The 20246-nt window shown below is 38.2% G+C and overlaps 1 protein-coding gene across 1 annotated transcript in view; it reads left to right on the top strand.

The window, feature by feature from the left end:
• Positions 1–390: 390 nt before the first annotated feature.
• Positions 391–20246, top strand: part of LOC100255257 (protease Do-like 7) — an 86671-nt gene continuing 66815 nt past the window's right edge. The window contains exons 1-5 of the mRNA XM_002271787.5: positions 391–1086; positions 1165–1235; positions 1632–1766; positions 13026–13084; positions 18576–18612. Of these exons, the coding sequence (XP_002271823.2) occupies positions 801–1086; positions 1165–1235; positions 1632–1766; positions 13026–13084; positions 18576–18612 (588 nt within the window). The 5' untranslated portion in view covers positions 391–800. The remainder of the gene's footprint in view (positions 1087–1164; positions 1236–1631; positions 1767–13025; positions 13085–18575; positions 18613–20246) is intronic.

A 20246-nucleotide genomic window follows, 5' to 3' on the forward strand; every position in this document is an offset into this window, starting at 1 on the left:
ATGTTTTTTGAAATAGAATATGAAAGCTTAATGAAACTCCACGTGTATAGTAGAGACGTCGACAAGAGAGGGTGAGAACAAGATTCAGGGGGGAGGTAAGAGTGGTCTGAGGGGTATTTGAGCTTTTACTGGAGACCATGTTGCTATGTTTGGGGTACATCCTTCTCCTTTTCTTTCATTCATTTATTTTGATTTATTCTTTTCTTTGATTCAATTTTGTAAATATTGGGTGAGATGTATTTGAGCTCTGCTTTGTTTCAATTTTTGCATATGTGATATTTTGATTTTATAAAATATTTTTTTATTATTTAATTAAAAAAACCATAAATTTAACTTTTGGTGATTATGATAAATACAAAGTTTAAAAGCTATCGCTATGCAATCTTCCCCAAAAATTATAGCTTCAAAGTTTTATAGTTTTATTTGTTAAATAATTATTTGCGAATAATGAATGACCGCAAGGATGCGCAAATTGGAAAGATGCCGAGTCCTCAATCCCCGAGTCCCCGAGTCTCTGAGTCGCTGCGTCGTCATCCAAATCGTTTTGGTGGCGTGCTGAGATTGAACCTCGTCAGCACAGAGAGTGGACTTGAACCAAAGAGACAAAACGGCTGCTTGCACGTTCTTATAGCCTCATTCACTGACTCTCTCACTCGATTCAACCAAAACCCTTCTTCACTCTCACCCTTTTCCCCAAGATTATACCCCATTGTGAAGCCCTAGTCCCCCCAATTCTCCTTTCGCTTCTCCCAGTTTCTCTCCGATCGAAGTCCAAGAACCCCAAGATTTAGGGTTTTCTAATGGGTGATCCCTTGGAGAGATTGGGATCGGAGGAGGCCGTCGGAATGGAATCCTGTTTGAAGGAGGAGCTCTGCATGGAGATCGATCCGCCCTTCCGGGAAAATGTCGCCACCGCTGAGGATTGGAGAAAGGCACTCAACACGGTGGTTCCGGCGGTGGTGGTGCTCCGGACCACCGCTTGTCGGGCCTTTGATACCGAGGCCGCCGGTGCCAGCTATGCCACTGGGTTTGTGGTCGATAAACGCCGCGGAATCATTCTCACTAATCGTCATGTTGTTAAGCCTGGTATGCTTGGAGCTCAGTTTTTGACATCAATTTGTGTTGTGATTTTTTCAAACTCTGTTTTACTGTTATGGTTTATAGGGCCGGTAGTTGCGGAGGCCATGTTCGTGAATCGTGAAGAAATTCCTGTGTATCCGATATACAGAGACCCTGTAAGTACAACGTTTCTTGGTCCTATTATTTTTATTTTATTTTTTTATCAGAAACAAAGATACATTAAATATGGATAAAAAGTAGAAGGATGAGGGTCCTTCCAAAAAATATAAGAATCTGATCAGAATATAATTGAAGCTCCTCCGCTGTAAAGGAAACCTATACGTTCTTAGTTCTATTGTTTGTGATGATTACGGCTGTTTAGCATACTGGTTGAAGTGAGATGGGAACTAGAAAACAACTACCATCCACTATCCTTTTATTTGGAAGAGAATTACTCTGCAGGATTCAATATATGTCATCTTTTGTTGACTAAATGTTTTTATTTTTTTTTTTGGTATTCATTTGAGTATGTCAAGACACGAACCACTAACATTGCATGTACTTTCTTCTAGGTCCATGATTTTGGCTTCTTTCGGTATGATCCTGCTGCAATACAGTTTTTGAGTTATGAGGAAATTCCTCTTGCCCCTGAGGCTGCTTGTGTTGGACTAGAAATCAGAGTTGTTGGAAATGATAGTGGAGAGAAGGTATTTTCATTATATTTCTCCTTCCGTTGCAAGGTTGGATAAAATTCACATGCTTCTTTGTTTAAGCAGGAGAGGATAGTCTGTAATCAATTATTTAGCTTTTGAAGGATCTGTTTAGTTTTAGCATTATTATTATTTTATTTTTTTGCAATTATGAATAGTTGAGCAAAAACAAAATTTTAATATGTTACTTAACAAGGGAGGTAATTATTATCTATTAATTAAATTAAATAAAAAAGGATTGGGTAAATTTCCTTTCTTAAAAAGATTTTAAATTGCCAAGGCAGTGACATAAATCTTTTCTTTCTCCAATTGTCCTATGTTTTATATTGTCGCTGAAGATTTTTTATGCCCAGCATCTATCAATGGACTTTGAAGCATACAATATTAAAGAAAGAAAAAACCCAGCAATGTTATCGCTTTTAACATGTCTGGGGTGTAAAATACAATGCCATAAAAGTCCTTTTCTTCCTTAGTCTTTGGTTAGTTGTTGCTGTTTGAACATCTTTTTCAATTTAAATGTGCCACTATCTGCTGAATAGTCAAGTACCAGTGGTTCAAAATCTTCAATTCATATCCAATGATTCAGATGGATGCAAGGATGGAATTTCTCGGTTAATACTTCCCTTTTAGATCCCTCAAACCCTGACCACCAAGTGCCTAGATTTGGGGCACCACCATGCCCTTGGATGAACACCATGCTGGCTGAAGAGCAGCGCCATCAGCTATGCATGCACTTTGGCTCCAAGCACGTGCCTTTACCTCTATCATACTCATGCACCTATGCCCGTCTCTAGCATATTTACTTATATAAATTTTTGGCCTTTTTTAAGGAAAGAAAAAACCTAGAGCCAATTGGCCTTAATTCTGGAAAAGGAAAAAAAAAAAAAAACATTGATTCTCAACCTTTTGAAGGCACTTGCCAAATCCAGACAAGCTCTTCTGCTGTTTACCTATGTTTAGGTGGTTGTGGTTCCCACGTCTCCAAGCTCCATGCCCCTCATGATTTCACAACTCCATAGTGTTTTTTTACTTTGATGGGCAAACAAAAAAAAGTATTAATAGAACCTAAAAAATGGGTGCATTAAAGTACCCATGACGTGTACAAAAGATACCACAAGGCAAACGACAAAGAAGAGAGAAATAGAAAACAACTCCCTTCCTCTACTTAGAGCTCAAATAATCAATAAAGTCTGCCATAGACATTGAGATATCATCTATGTAAAATCTAGCCCACTCCAAAGAATTACATATAAAAGAGGTTATGATTGCTTGATTTTTTCATTCAATATTTTCAAATTATCTCCCATTTCTTTCCTTCTATATAGTCTAAAATAAGTACAAAGGGGCAACCCTTGGAGTTTTTTTTCTGCTTCTTTCCAATAACGGACGATCCTAACTCAAGAGAGATACTCTTACTAAAGAATGCACCATCCAAACTATTCCGAGTAGGGGGTAAACTAGCTGCTACAGGATTCTTGTTTTAAAACAGTGAAGGACGATATTGTCAATTGACTCTTCTTCACTTTTACATGTAACATCTGTTCAACATATATTTATAAAAAAGAAAAATCTGTTCTCCAACATTCATCACCTACTTTAAGCTAGTCTAGTCTCAAAATCCTCCTCAAGGTTGCTTCCTAGACAAACGATAACCATTCCAACTGAACCCATGGATTTTAAATTACACCCACAGGGAAGGGCTCTAACCTTCCTAGTGACAAAAAGGAATAGAAGAATTTGACTAGGAATTACTCATACTTCAAGTCCATCTAAACTAATCGATCCTCCTCATCCCTTCATATTGCTTTCTCTTTTAGTCTCCAAAAAATGCCTTTGTCCTTTCAAGTTCCTGGTTATGGAGTTGTCTTAAAAAAAGGGACTCCAATACTAAGCTCCCTTTTCTTCTTGTACAATCAAGTAATTAACCAATTCACTAAATGAGGCTTTATTATTTTTATTTTTAAAGTGCTCCCCCAAAGAAGTTACATTGAATCTTCTTGAGCCTAATCTTACCTTTCTTAGAACAAAAGGTGCTTTTAATTAGAGTAAGCCTCCCCCCACATAGCAAGCCTTTTTAAAAATCTCTCCTTCACCATAAGTCCATAGTGTAATACTTTGATTTCTTTGTGAGATGATATTTCTGTCTTTTGTTTTTAAAAATCAAGTTACTACTAAAATTAGAAGTAAATCTTTCTTTCTTTCTTTTTTTTTTTAGTATATAAAAATTATTTTAACATTTTTTTTGTATTTCACCAACTTTGTACTTTGTTCAGTAGTGTTTGCATGCTGAATTCTATATAATTGCCTTGTTTTTTTTTTTTTTTTTTTGTAGAATACTTATTTTGAATGTTTGGTATCCTCATTTTTATTTTTTTATAATTTGGTTGAAAATTTGAAACATATACTATCCAAATTTGTAATATTTTATAAAATTGCACATGCGCCTCACTTTACTGAAGTCCGCCCTTGGGTTGCACCTTGTGCTTTGGCCTTGGGAGACCTTTGTGCCTTCAGCATGCCTTGAGCCTTTTAGAATTATGATATAATATTTTTTGAAAGGTTCTATAGAAAATGCCATCTTCTTGGGATTTCTTCTAATGTGATGATTTATTGGGAGTGTTACGTATTTTTAGACATTTCAGCACTATTTTTATTTAATTTATTTTTATGTTGTGTTTGGGTACGATGCTTATGCATTTATTTACAAAATACACCTATAATATGCATATCTACATAGTTTGAAAAAAGCTTATGCTGTCTGCTTTATTGCTTTATTTACTTATAATTCACCACTACTGCACACATGTGCCAGCAATACTATACATTGTACATTATTCATCAAAAAAATATTATACATTGTACATTTGTTTTATGTCTCCCCTACTACTCTAGCAAAGGATGGACCATTGACTGAACCTGAATTTTGAGTCTATGTTTTCATCTCATCTCTACTAAAGTGAACCATTTCATGAGCATGTTCACATCCCTTCTCTCTTTGAGATCATGTCAAAAGAGCTTGGATGGAGCTTTAAAGCCTTTATTTTCCTAGTCCCCTCAGCGACCATCATTGTCAAATAGTGCATATGATCCCAAAAATTTATTAGAAGCTTTGTTTCCTATTAAGAGAAAAGAAAATTCTATTAGGAGAAGATTTGTTACAAATGGGTGCCTAAATCAATACTTTCTGTTTTCAAGCAAAGTTAAGATTGTAGCTAAATATGCTAAAAAGTTTTATTGCATTGTAAATAGAGGTTTTAAATATGGATGGCACAGGAGGTCTTGAGGCCTGACTCAAATGGTAAAGGTTGTGCTAGTATAAGTGTCACGTATAACACAAGGGGGCATTGATAGTTACATTTTAAGTGGTAGTGACAATTACAGTGAACGTAGTGACAATTACAATGACCATTATAGCATTCCTAGGAGTTTCAAGCTTATCTTTTCTTTCCAACCCATCCAATTACAGTGGTTTACTCTGCTCTTGATTAAATCATAAGAAGGAATCCTACCTTCCTTTTCTTATGTACTTTTTCCTAGGTTCAAGTTCCAATGAGGACCAAAATAAAAGAAAAAAAAAAAAAGAAAAGAAAAGGGAAAGAAAAAAAATTACCTATCAAAAGAACACGAGATATTTTACGACTCTATTATGAATGGGATAGTTTATAAGATATGTGGCATCCTATATCTTGTATTGCCAAAAAAAATGAGCTTTTTGACATACTAAGAAATATGTTCAGATTTGATGAAACTTTGAAGGTATCTTTTTTTTTTTTTTTTTTTTTTTTTTTTTGTGAAGGTAACTCTTTTTTGGTACATGGACTTGAACTTGGAACCTCCTCATCCCCACTCTTAACCCTTGCAACATCATCTAGGCCTCAACTTTATTAATTGTTTTTTTTTTAATTTTTTTTTGATAAGTAAAAAAGAAATGCATTAAAGAAGAGGCAAAAAGCCACAAAGCATACAGGGGTATACAAGGCGGCTAAGGCCTCTAACAACAACAAAACCAGAAAAGACTCACCTCCCCTTAAGTGGATGCTACCCACTCCAAAAAGCCTATAAGGGAGAGAGACTCCTCACCTAAACACAATTTGACCCAGCTCCATAAATTACAAATAAAAAAATTCTTTAGTTTCTGGATATTCAACACACCCCCGCTAAAAGCTAATCTATTCCTCTCCTTCCAAACCGTCCAAAAAGAACACAACGAGATGGATTTCGAAACCTTTTTCATTTTCTTCCCCACAAAGGGGCCCCTCCAACTAGTTATGACCTCCTTTACAGTTTCTGGAAAGACCCATTTTACATCTACTAACCCAAAAACAATATCCCACAAGGCTCTAACCATTATACAGTGTATGAGAATATGATTTACATTTTCTTCTTCACAACCACACAAAAAACAGTAGTTAGGAAGTTGCAACCCTCTTATCTGGAGCCTATCTAGAGTAAGCACCTTCCCCCACGTCGCCTCCCAAGCGAAGAAAGCGACTTTAGTTGGCACCTTATCCACCCAAATACACCTCGAAGGAAAAATGGTGTCATTAGGATTGACCAGCAAACTATAAGCTTCCTTGACCCTGAACTGGCCATTTCTTCCTCCCCTCCAAAGAACTGAGTCTTCCTCCAAAGAAGGCCTATGACCCCTTAAAACATGGAGCAAATCCCCAATCATATCCAACTCCCAATCATTAAAGTCCCTCAAAAAATTTAGATTCCAACCTCCTTGACTAGAATTTTGATCCCACATTTCCTCAACTGTTGCATTCCTATGAACAACCATGACAAAGAGGTGAGGGAAGCAGTGGGACAGCGCTATACCAGTACATCAAATATCTGTCCAAAATTTGATTTTGGTGCCCTTCTCAGTTAGAAACACCATGTTATCCCAGCACCAAACAGATTCTTTCAAGATCTCCGTCCAAACCCCTACTCCAACCGCCCCATTAGCCTTCTTTAACCTCCATCCAAGGCCCTCTTGCCCATACTTTGTCGTGATCACTTGTTTCCAAAGATTATCTTTGTTGCAAGCATACCTCCATATCCACTTACCAAGTAAGGCTTTGTTCAACAGGGCTAGCTTCCTTAGGCCTAGCCCACCCTTGTTCTTGTCTGTACAAACCACCTCCCATTTAACTAGATGAGTTTTCCCCTCCAAGTTTCCCACCCCCCCACAAGAAGTCCCTTTGCACTTTCTCTAGCCTTCTAGCAACAATCTTGGGCATTTGGAAAATAGACATTTGATAGATTGGCATGCTAGCCAAAGTGCTTTTTATGAGGGTGATTCTCCCCCCTTTGGAAATATATTGCGGTTTCCAAAGTGCAAGTCTCCTCCTTACTCTCTCTTCCACCCCATCCCACATAGAAGGAGCCCTATTAGGAGCCCCTAGTGGAAGACCCAAATACTGAGAGGGCAAGGATCCCACCCTACAGCCTAACTCTACTACCAACTCTTCAATCTCATCCACCTCACCAACTGGGATAATTTCACTTTTGTCTAAGTTAATCCTTAGACTTGAAGCAGCTTCAAACCAGAGGAGAATCCAACTTAAGTGAGTTAGGTGCTCTTTGCTTGCCTCACAGAACACAATTGTGTCATCAGCAAAGAATAAATGGGAGATGTTCAAAGTGGATCTACTACCACCCCGAATGCTACACCTTGATAAGAATCCCCCCTCCACAGCTCTCCTAATGAGAACATCTAGCACTTCCATTCCCATAACAAAGAGGTAGGGAGATAGGGGATCTTCTTGTCTAAGCCCCTTAGTGCTTGGGAAAAAGCTAGCTGGAACCCCATTAACAAGAACTGAGAATTTGGCTGAAGACAAACAACTCCACATCCACCCCAACCACTTAGACCCAAAGCCCATTTTTTGCAAGACCTTCAACAAAAACTTCCAGTTGATGCTGTTATAAGCTTTCTCAATGTCCAATTTGCAGATAAGCCCCTTCTCTTTTCTTTTCTGCCACAAGTCTATCACCTCATTTGCAATTAAGGATGCATCAAGAATTTATCTTCCCGTCACAAAGGCATTCTGGGTAGTGGAAACCACCTTTCCTACCACTTTCTTAATCCTGTTAGCTATCACTTTAGCCAACAATTTATAAAGCCCCCCCAAAAGGCTAATAGGTCTAAAGCCTCCAAGATCCTCAACCCCACTTTTCTTAGGAATCAATACCAGAAAAGTATTATTAAGGCTCTTAAGAAAAGAGCTATGCTCGTGGAACTCCTTAAACATTTCCAAAATCTCCACTTTAGCAAAGTCCCAACAGCTTTGCCAAAAGGCTACAGTAATGCCATCCGGACCAGGGGCTTTGTCCCCATTCATCTCCATCAGAGCCGAATGTACCTCAGTCTCTAAAAAAGGAATCTCTAGCTCCGCATCTTGCTGACTGATTTGATCAAGCTGAAGCCTCCTAATATCTGCCTTCCATCCCATATCTTCTGAAAGCAGTTGCTGGAAAGCGTTAGCAATTCCTTCCCTCACTTTCTGTTCCTCTGAAAACCACTCCCCATTAATTTTAACTTTGTCCAGGGAGTTGTTTCTACGATGGGCACTTGCCATATGATGGAAAAAGCCCGTATTTCTGTCCCTCTCCCTTAGCCAGATCTCCCTTGAAAGTTGTCTCCAATGAATTCCTCCAGAAGCACCCACTTTTTATAACTTTCTTTTGCTTCTTTTTTTGACTCTGTTTCCTCCACAGTCAAGCTTCTCTCGCATTCCACCCAATCCCAGAAATCCACTTGCTGTAGCGTTGAAGATTTGTTACAGTCCAACCTCCCAAACACCTCTCTATTCCGTACTTTCAACTTCTGTTTGATTTCCTTCATCTTAGCAACCAATCTAAAGCTAGCACTGCCCCTGACCTCAATCCCCCACCACCAGCTTCGAATAAGGTCTTTGAATCCCTCAACCTTAAGCCACATGTTTTCGAACCTAAAAGGAGCAGAGCCTCTTCTTATCCCACCCCCCACTAGAAGGACTGGGAAGTGATCAGAAACCGGCTGAGGCAATCTGCTTTGGAAAACTCCACTAAATTGGTCTAACCAGCTAGGGGACACAAAAAATCTGTCTAGTCTAGCCCATGACTAGTTATTGAGACCCCCATTCCAGGTGAACTCTCCCTCTGTAAAGGAAGATCCACCAGCCCAAGTTCATCAACAACCTCAGCAAATCTCCTCATCGTTGAATTTATTCTCCTTTGACTGCTCCTTTCACTTTGGAGGAGGGTGATGTTAAAATCCTCCCCTAGGCACCAGGGGTCTTCCCAAAGGCCTCTAATCGCCCCAAATTCTTCCCACAGACCATCCCTTTCCACTTTGGTGAACGGACCATAAACTCCAGTGAACACCCAGACAACCCCATTATCTACATTCCTAAATCTGCAGGATAGGGTGAAATGGCCCTCCTCCCAATCCAGAATGTCCAGAGACCTCTTGTCCCAGCAAATCAGAATACCTCCCGCAGCCCCCTCCGCATCCAGAGCTCTCCAATCTAAAAATCTCCCACAGCCTAAACTTCTCACAACACCCTCCGACATAGGTTGAATTTTTGTCTCCTGGATACATAGTAAATCCACCCTTTGGTTCCTTATAAAAGGCTTAATAATTTTCCTTTTGGAGCTATCGTTTGCTCCCCTCACATTCCAACTCAGGACTTTTAGCTTCATTGGGCAACTACGATTTGACTCCCTTTGCCCTGTGATGGGCCTTTCTGCTTATTCCCCCCTTCATAGTTTACAGAACACTCCAACCTCTTTAACTCCCTTTCGAATTTTGTCTTCTCCAGAAGCTCTTTGCTATGTATCTTCTCCTGTCTCTTTCTGATTTTAAACAAAAAGCTCAGGATTTCCTTTTCCAATCCCTTTGCCGGGAATCCCGAAAAGTGGTTGAATTTTGCCAGACTACTTTCCTCCCATTTTTCCTCATTCTCATTTCTCACAGCTTGGGTCTTAGGCGTGCCAGAATCCCCCTCCGTACCCCTGACTTTATCACTGATTCTATTAGCTTCTCCCAAGTCCCAGTAGCCATTGTCATTCTCATTGGACCCCTCATCCACTGTTAACCACGTTGTGTTCTCAACCCGGAATTCCTCCTCTATAACCCCAGAACGATCGTAAAACTCCCCCTTCGGAGCCCGATCAAAATAAAAAGAATTAAGGTGAGAAGCCCCCAAAGCCCTTTTTCCCCTAGAGTAGAAAACTGACCCATACCTCAAAGCTTCCTCTTCAAGAGCCCGGTCTGTCGTTGAGTAGCTAACATTCATTTGCTGCTTCCTGAAATCCTCTGTTTCCCAGGCAACAAAGGGCTTCGTCTCTAAGAGGTTCACTCTTCTGGAAATATTGCAATTCAGAAGGCAGGCCTGCTCCTGAGGGCCTTTGCTTAAGGCTTGGGTTATTAGCATGACTGGGCTGGCCCTTTCCATACCTTCAAGCCCAATTAGCTTTTGGCAATCCATTTCTACAGCCCACCTCCTAGACGATGGGCCTGCTTTTGATCCATCATCACCAGTCGCCACTTCTTTTAACTTTGAGCCCAAAGATCTATTAAGCAAGACAAGCCCACCAGCCCTCCTCGCATCTTTAGGGCCCACGATTGGGCCTGACGTAGTCGACCCAGACACCAGCACATCGGTGGAGGCCCAGTCCCGGATCGTCGGACCTTGGGCCCGGTTTACAAACATCTCTCGGCCCGACCCACTTTCCTGCGCACCCCTCACTTCAGCTGACAGGTTTATTATCTTAAGCCTTGCGCTTACCGACTCTTCCTCCACGCGTAGCCCCGGGCGTGAAACGACATCACCCCTAACCTCATCACTCTCTCGTCCAGACGCTTCACTACAAACCATTTGTTTTTTCCTCACTACCGGTCTGAACTCCCACCAGAGTGACAGGAAATAGACGTCCTCCTCCACTTCGATTTCCAACACACTCAACATAAAATCTCCTCTCGTTTTAAACAAGATTCGAGCCCACTGAATCTCCCCCAACGTCTTTGCCTGATCATTGACTGCAACAAAACCCCCACACTCTTCCCCCACTCTTCTCAAAATCGTTGGGCTCCATAGTGAGATTGGAAGCCTAACGATTTTGACCCAGACTTCATTTCTTACCTCCTCCCCTACCCAGCAGCCAATCCTAGGGTTCCATTGCTCCAGCCCCAACTGGAGCCCTCCCAACGATTGATTCCCTGAGGATACGACACGTCTTGCTTCTTCTAGATCTTCAAACTCCAGCAAAACCCTATCCTTCTCCAATCTAGTCGGCCCTAATTTTCCTTTTAGGCCCCAAGAGTTTGCTTATAATCTTCCCAGTCTCTCCAAGTCCTCTTCTACTACTGTTCTGGATTTCTAGCTCGCAACAAGGCAATGTTCCAATTTCTGCAAATTTCCTAGTGTTTCCTCCCTTTTAACCTTCACTCTGATTGAGTTTGTAATTCTCCAACTTGGTCTCTTCACTACTTCCGCATACGATCTCTCCAAGGCAGATTTCCCCATGACCCTTACTTCCTGCTTATTTGCTTTTCTGCCAATAGCTCCTTCCATTTGATGTAGTTTCTCTGCCATAGTCACCCATCCCCCTTTGTCCCCTTTGCCTCTCGGAATGAAGATACTGAAGCTCTTCCTTTTTGAAACGACAATCCCTAGCCGGAGAAACCACCCCGCTCTGTCTATCCCTCTCGTCAGGGAGTACGATCTCCCTTTGTCCTTCCACTCCCTTCCCCATTTTCCTTCTTTCTCGTCCTTAATGCAATGGATTAGGCCCTCCATGAAGAACCCTAGACTCTCCGGTCCCAATCGGACCCATGACGAAACCCCTTTCTTCTTCTCCACGATGAGTACTTGGGGTTTTCCTTTTCTTTCTTCTAATACGATCTCAAACACCTTGGACTCCACTGCAAAGCTGCTCTCCTTCCTTCTTCTTCGAATCGCTGCACTATCTTCTCCCTCCTCACCATCGCACTCTCTCTCACTCTCTCCCATCTCACTCTCTCTCAGTTTACCAATAACTTTATTAATTGTTATAACCAGCATTTTTTGTTTAGAAATAACTTAACGTCACATGATTTAAAGAACAAGGAAAATACTTTTCTTGCTTAAAGATTGTTAATGGAGTTGGTGGCACAAGAGTTTTGCAGAGAAGAAAAGAAGTGAAGTATGGAGAATGATCCTTCTATTTTTGTTTTGGACTATTTGGCAAGTGTTGAGCTATATGACCTTTGACATGGAGTGTTCAGTTCAATCTATGAAAGATGTTTTTATTAGTTCCCTTTTGTTCTTGTCTAGAGGTTATTTGATTGTTGATTGTTCCTTTTTGTTTAATATAATTGTTTGTATATGGTCCATATTATTTTTTCTTATTTCTTATAAGCCTTTTGGCACCCTTTGTATATTCCTTGTGTAATTGGGACGTATCCCCCTTTTTCTAATTAGCTTGTGTCAATATATTTCTATTTGTCTATTTGATGACATCGTGTATAATTCATGTTGCATGGGTTCAGGTATGAGTGTCGGATACGGGTATGTGTGTAGGTGTTGGATCCTTCACAACTCAAATTGTAGGATACAAGGACTAGGCTAAAAAAGATCTAAAATATGGACATGGGTACTGGGATATGACATAATAAAAGAAAAATCCATTAAAAGTAAATTGGAAGTGAAAATATCCTTTTTAAAAGCTTCAATCTTTTCCCTCTAATCCCTTTTTTTCCTCTTGTCCCTAAATATTCTTATAAAAAATCACTTTTCAGCTAATTCTTTCTTTCTTTTTTACTTTAATGTAATTATTACCAAGAAAGTTGAAAAAATAAAAGGATATCAACGAAAAAAATAAAACAACCACACCTAAAGTAAAATAGGAGTGTTTGACAGGGATCTACTTATAAAAAAAAGGAGTGTTTGATAAGAATTCCATACCCACATCCTCACCCATGTCATTTCATGTTGACACAGGTACATTTGATGAAATTGAAGGATCTAGGTATCATAGTGTATAATGGTGGAACATGTTATTAGCAGTGAATTTGTAATTTTTATTGATTGGTTTATTACATTTACTGCATAAAGTGCTGAGAATTCAATTTATGGCATGCACTTGTACGTTTGTTATGCTAGCTTCCTATCATTGGTGTTTAAATTTTATTGTCTTTAATCCTATTAATTGGGGGCATTATGCTATTTCTTGGTTGCAATATATTGGAACATGATTTGGTGTTTTTTGGTCTAATTTTCCTCTTTTTGAATTTTAAATGTACAGGTGTCTATTTTGGCTGGGACTCTTGCTCGTTTGGATAGAGATGCCCCACACTATAAAAAGTATGTTAAAGCTTTACAAATTTCTTTTCTTCACTTCTTTATTCTCTAAAGAACAATGCAAATGTAAAGAAAGTTTGATCAAACCACTAGTCTCTTATAGTGCTACTCCTTGCTATTATTGTTTTGTCATGTTCTGTGTAATGATTCTGTCTTCCTATTGATTATTGTCCCATTTGTAATGGTTATGAACTTATCACATATTAATCCTTTAGTGAGGTGGGATGTTGTGTGCAAACCGAAGACAATAGGGGGTTTGGGTTTGGGGAATATTTCTTGGAGGAATCTCGCTCTTCTAGGGAAATGGTTATGGAGGTATCCTAGAGAGGGTTCAGCTCTTTGGCATCAGGTCATTTTAAGCATTTATGGTTCACACTCCAATGGTTGGGATGCTAACACTTTAGTCAGATGGTCACATCGCTGTCCTTGGAAGGCTATTGCTCAAGTCTTTAAGGGGTTTTTTTTTATTACTCTATATGTGGTAGGAAACGGGGAAAGAATTCGGTTCTGGGAAGATTTGTGGTGGGGGGACCAACCTTTGGGAACCCAATATCCAAGACTATTTAGAGTAGTCGTGGATAAAAACATTTCTATTTCTTCAGTTCTTGGTCCATCTCGGCCTTTCTCGTGGAATTTGAATTTCCGTCGTAACCTGTCAGATTCTGAGATTGAGGACTTAGAAGGCCTCATGCGGTCTCTTGATGATTTGTATCTCTCTCCTTCGGTCCCAGATGCCAGATTTTGGCCATTATCCTCTTCAGGGCTTTTTTCAGTGAAATCCTTTTTTCTAGCATTATCTCAATCTTCTGGATCTCCTCAGAACTTTCCTTCAAAGTTCGTGTGGAATTCTCAAGTTCCTTTCAAAGTGAAGTCCTTTGTCTGGTTAGTGGCACACAAGAAGGTGAATACTAATGATATGTTACAAGTGAGAAGACCCTACAAAGCCCTTAGTCTTGATATTTGTATCCTGTGCATGAAGCACGGGGAATCAACAAATCATCTTTTTCTTCATTGTTCCTTGACAATTGGGTTGTGTCACAGGTTATTTCAGTTAGCTAAGATGGATTGGGTTCCCCCAAGGAGCATATATGACATGATGTCCATCAAATTTAAAGGCTTCGGTAATTCTAAGAGAGGGATAGTTTTGTGGCAAGATGCGAGCATAACTCTAATTCAGGTTGTGTGGTGGGAAAGAAACGCAAGGATTTTGGAGGATAAAGCAAGGAATTCAGAGTTCCTTTGAGACTCTATTGTTTTCCTTGCTTCTCTTTGGGCTTTCTGTTCCAAGACATTTAAGGGGATTCCCCTTAATGTGATTCAACTGGATTGGATAGCGGTGTGTACTCCATAAGGATTGGTCCTTAGTGGGAGTTCGTTTGTTTTATGTGTATTTTCCTGTAATTTAGTTGTCTTTGGTGGGAGGATTTCTCATCCTTCTTCTTGTACTTCTTTTTTATATTAATATATCTTTGTGGTGTTTCCAATCAAAAAAAAAAAAAACATATTAATAAGCTTTATAGCCAAATTACATCTTGATTTATTAGCTTTTCGATACTCCAGTTTTGGCGTGAGTACTGTTCCAACTTATGATTTCAAAAACTTGTTATTGTATTCGTGTCTTAACTTATGCTCAATTTTAATGAAAGCTAGACAGCCAATCCAAGGAGAATGGGCATTGAAAGCTCCTCTAGAGATCATGAGAGTGAGTCAATTAGGATTTTCTATGAGTTGGCAGGTAATAGTTGGCTCTTAAAGAGGTAAATACTAATGACATGCTATAGGTGAGAAAACCCCTACAAATCTCTTAGTCCTTAGTGGTACATAAAATGTGGAGAACCAATTGACCATCTTTTTCTACATTACCCATTAACATTGGGGCTTTGGCTTAATCTCTTTAGTGTAGCTAATATGGATTGGGTTCCTTTTAGGAGCATTGAAGATATGATGATCATCTCATTTAGAGGATTAGGGAATTAAATCAGAGGCAAGACTCTTTCGCAAATCGCTTACCTCACTGTATTGTGGATTGCATGGCAAGAGAGAAATGCTAGGACTTTTAAGGAAAAATACAGGTCGAAAGGGATATTGTGGAATCTTCAGCACTTCTACTCCTCCTTTAGCCCTCTTGTACAACTGCGTTTAGAGGAGTTCCACTTAATGTTATTCAACTTTGTTGGTTTTTGGTTTGTAAGTCAAAAGGGGTGGATATTATTGAGAGTTTAATTTTGGTTTTTGAAATATTTTGTACATGCCTTTATTTGTGGTTCTCCTTGTATAATGGAGGATTCTAGTCTTACTTTGATTAGGTCTTGTATTTCGTGGGAAGGACCTCTCATTGTTCCCTTAAACTTTACTGTTATCAATATATATTTCATTTCTAATTGGAAAAAAAAAAAGTTGGCTCTTAATGCTCAATTCTTAGCTTTACATGCAGTTAGGAGAGACCTTTTTGATGGGGGTTAGAAACCTTAAGAAGGGGACCTTTTGGTGATTACCTCATGGGCTTCTATTCAGTTTAGAGGTCATTGGAAATAAACATTGGATAGGGTTTGAAGCCTTGGTCTATCAAAGGACATGATCTTGTTCTTTAGTTGAAGGCCAATGTTAGCAAACTGGGAGTTCAAAGATATCTACCAAGAGAGAAGCATTTGTTTGTAAAACCTTGCCAATATATATATTGATCTTAAAGTCACTTGGAATTATAAGGTTTATAGAGGAAAAGAGCATACCTAGGGCTTTTGTGAAGCTAGAAGGATGATAAATTGGTTGAATAAAAGTCATTTAACATCAAAGACTTGAGAGCTCATTTCTATGAACCTTGAAGATAGAAAGATGTGAAAGATAGGGGGTTGTGGGAAGCCTAAGATGCACAACAAAGAACAAACAAATCCAAGAGAGATTTTTCTTTTTTTCTTTTTTTTATTCTTTAAATTTGAAATTTGAAATCTTTATTTATATAACATTCTCTTTCATAGTCTCCTACTTGGGCTATATAAGTGGGATTTTTGGGGTTTCTTTGATCTTGGGTCAAAATGGTTGCTATATCTAATAGTTAACTCTCAACTAAAATAGTGAACAAATTAATTATTGTAATTAAAAAAATAAAAAATTACAATTAGGCCCTATACAGGTAAATGTTTGCTCTATGCCCTTCCACCAACCATAGGTGACATTGGAGTAATGTGGAACTTGCCATCATATCAATATGGGTTCACATCTATAATTCTTGGACCTAATCAAACATCTTTAAATCACTAGTTACACTTTAATAAATAATTTATGAAAATCAATAGCTAGGTAGTAGAAATTTATTTATTTTTTTTTAAGGAAAAAGGAGTGAGGAATGGTCCACAAGAATATTGGATTTATACAATGGGCATAAGTGGTGAGAAAAGACAACAGAACCAAGACATAGCTACACCTTTTTTTGCAATCTAGGAAATCCAAAAGAGACATATTTTTTTTTGATAGGAAACGACAACGGGATATATTGATAAAAAGAAGTTACAACTAGAAGGATGAGAAATCCTCCCACCAAAGAAAAACAAGACTACAAGATCAAATAAAAGAAATACAACTAGAGAATAAGCAAACGGTCTATTTACACACCGCTAACCAATCAAGTTGTAACATGTTAAGAGGAATCCCTTTAAAAACCTTAGAACAAAAAGCCCATAGAGAAGCCAAAAAACGAATAGAATCCCAAAGACACCCTGAATTCCTTGCTTTATCCTAAAAAATCCTTGCATTTCTTTCCCGCCACACCACCCACATTAACGCGATGCACGCGTCTTGCCATAACACAACCCCTCTCTTAGAAGAACCGAAACCATTAAAATTAGTAAAGAACATGTCAGAGATGCTCCTTGGGGAAACCCAATCCATCTTTGCTAACTGAAATAATCTGTGCCACAACCCCTTGGTCAACGAGCAATGGAGGAAAAGGTGATCTACTGTTTCTCCATGCTTCATGCACAACTTACATATGTTGGGACTAAGTGCTTTGTGGGGTCTTCTCAATTGTAGCAAGTCATTAGTATTAAGCTTCTTGTGCGCCACCAACCAGACAAAGGACTTGACTTTGAAAGGGACTTGAGAATTCCAGACAAACTTAGTAGGGAACACTGGAGGCGACTCGGAATGTTGGGATAAGGCCAGAAAGAAAGATTTGACTGTGAAGAGACCTGAAGGAGATATGGACCATGATCTCTTATCTGGAACCGAAGGAGATATGTGAAGACGATCAAGAGATCGCATGAGGCTTTCTAAATCTTCTATCTCAGAATCAGTAAGATTTCGGCGAAAATTGAAATTCCAAGAGAAAGGACGGGAATACCCGAGACATATTTGAAAACCTAAAGAAACCTTAATCCACCCACATGTGATCTAAGACAAACATAATAAAGCTTTCTCTACACCTTTCTATGCATCTTGCCTACACCAATCAACCTTTATTGACGAGGAAAAAAATGCAAGAAAGATCAAAGAGAGAAAAGAGGTTTCTCAAAATCTAAGCCAACTTCCTGTTATTGCCATCACATACTAACCGCATAACTTGTGATTTGTATTGACTCCATACTGAGCAGTTCACATAAAAAGGGTTTATTCATTTATTTATTTATTTTTAATTTTCTTTTTAAACATATTTTTAACCTTATATGTTCAACCTTTGTGGACTGCACATATTTTCTTATCAAATATATATGGTATTGTTTGTTCATGAAGTAGTTAATCTCTACACCTTTCTATACATCTTGCATACACCAACCAACCTTTATTGACAAGGAAAAAATGCAAGAAAGATCGAAGAGAGAAAAGAGGTTTCTCAAAATCTAAGCCAACTTCCTGTTATTGCCATCACATACTAACCGCATAACTTGTGGTTTGTATTGACTCCATACTGAGCAGTGCACATAAAAATGGTTTCCTTTTTTTTTTTTTTTTTTTTTTTTAATTTTTAATTTTTAACCTTATATGTTCAACCTTTGTGGACTGCACATATTTTCTTATCAAATATATATGGTATTGTTTGTTCATGAAGTAGTTAATGTTTTGTTTTTTTGTTTTCTTTCATAAAAAACAAAATACGTATTAAATATGGATAAAAAAATAAATACGAAGGATGAGGAATCCTCCCTGAAATACAACAAACTGATCCACATCAGTGTAGTGGAGTCACAAATTCCTGACCCTCAAAATCTTTTCAGTTTTGCCCTTATATATATATATATATATATATTTTCCTACAAACAAAGCTTGTCTAATTCAATCATGATTTGGTTATAGATAAGTTGGCTCAAATTGGAGTTGTGCAGTTGCCTTTTATTTATCTATTTTTTTGGGGACTGTCCTAAAATTCTTGAAAGTCATGATGTAGTGTGCATTGTGCTATAAAAAAAATTCATCACTTGCTTTTGTGTCCAGAACTCATAGCAGTTAACAAATATATATTCTTTTGATAGGAAAAGCTTTAACAAGTATATTATGTGTGCAGGGATGGTTACAATGACTTCAATACATTCTACATGCAAGTAAGTTGCTTAGCACTTTATGCTTTTAATGGACCAAAAAGAAAAAAAAGAAAAAGAAAGACTATTCACTTTTTCTGGAGCTGTGTTAATCAGTTCATTCTTGTTAGTTTTCGTGCCATCAGTTTGTTTACCATTAGTAAGTTTTGGTTCATCATTATTTCAAATTGATTATGAGTCATTCCTCTTTTTTCCTTCCAAGTAAAAAAGAGAATTTTTCTTTCTTGGGTTTGGTGGGACCAGTTTCATATATGTATCCATGTGTGTGCGTGTGTACAAAATTATATATGAGCTATATAGAACATCATTTTCTTGTTAGTAATGAAAGATTTGTTGGGCATCATTTTCTTGTAAGGAAGAAAAAGAGATGTTGGTTATAAAAAGCTAAAGCTAGGAAGAAGAGAAATATAAGTCAGACAGATGCACAAAAGAAGCATATACCGAAAAATAATGCAAAATGGAAGAAGACTAAGATTGAATATTACAATTGAAAGGCTTCTAGCTGGAATTCTTTTTTGATCAGTGACTTCTGGCTGGAATTCTCTCTAGATTGAAGAGATAATGTTCACTGTTGTCTGATATGGGGCATAATGCAAAACCTTTGGCATATGGAATGTTGTGATTTTCTTTTATCGAAGACATTCATAGTTTTTGACGAGTTAAGTTAGCAAAATTTTCCTGCTTCTATTTATGGTTTTCTTATTTTACTTTTAGTTATTAATTTCATGGTTTCTTTGTTTTTGTTGTCATTCTGTAGTGTATATTAATTGGTCAAATTAGGATATTTGGATGGCTTGTGTTTCTGTTATGCATATGCATATATATGGATGGATAAATGAAAGGGTGGTACCTTTAAATTGCTTCATTCTAAGGGTAGTGGTGGCAGTATTTATTCAAGATTTTGAAGGGAGTGGGGGGAAGAGAAGAGGGTGTTGGGAGGGGTTTGCAGGTTTCAAAGTTGTTATTTGCTGATGGCTATCTGTTGTATTGTGAAGTGAATACTGACCACCTGCTATTTATAAAGTATGTCCTTTTGTGCTTTTAAATAGTTTCATGTCCAAAAGTTAAAATTTCTGGACAAGAGAGCTTATTCAATAGAAAGCATGAAGAATGTGCATGTGTTGTTTTGCTTGGTTAGAAGTGGGTAAATTGCCATCAACTTACTCAGGTTTGTGTTCTCAGCATCTTCCTCCCTTTAGGCTTAAGTTAAATTTTGATGTTTGTACTTCAACAGCTGCTGGTCAATTGCATGTTAGGAGGGTTATCAAAGGTATTGGAATGCTATTGAAGGAGATATTGTGGGGTTTCCCCATAATGATAGGCATTGGAGTGCTATTAAAGGAGATATTAAGCTTATTTAGAGATATTTTTTGCAAGGTGTACCTTTGAGAAAAGTTTAAATCTTACTTTCATGGTTTTGATTCTGAAAAAGGGTGGAGTTGAAGATCTAAAAGTTTTTAGATCCATTAGCCTTGTGGGTAGTTTGTACAAAATTCTAGTTAAAATTGTAGCTAATAGATTGAAGAAACTGGTGGTGTCGGGCCATATTGTGAAGGAGAAGATATTGGGCATATTCAGAGATTTTTTTTGCATGTTGTGCTTTTGAGAAAAGTCTAAATACTACATTTGTGGTTTTG

This window comes from Vitis vinifera, chromosome 14 (assembly GCF_030704535.1).
Source record: "Vitis vinifera cultivar Pinot Noir 40024 chromosome 14, ASM3070453v1".
NCBI classification, from domain to species: domain Eukaryota; kingdom Viridiplantae; phylum Streptophyta; class Magnoliopsida; order Vitales; family Vitaceae; genus Vitis; species Vitis vinifera.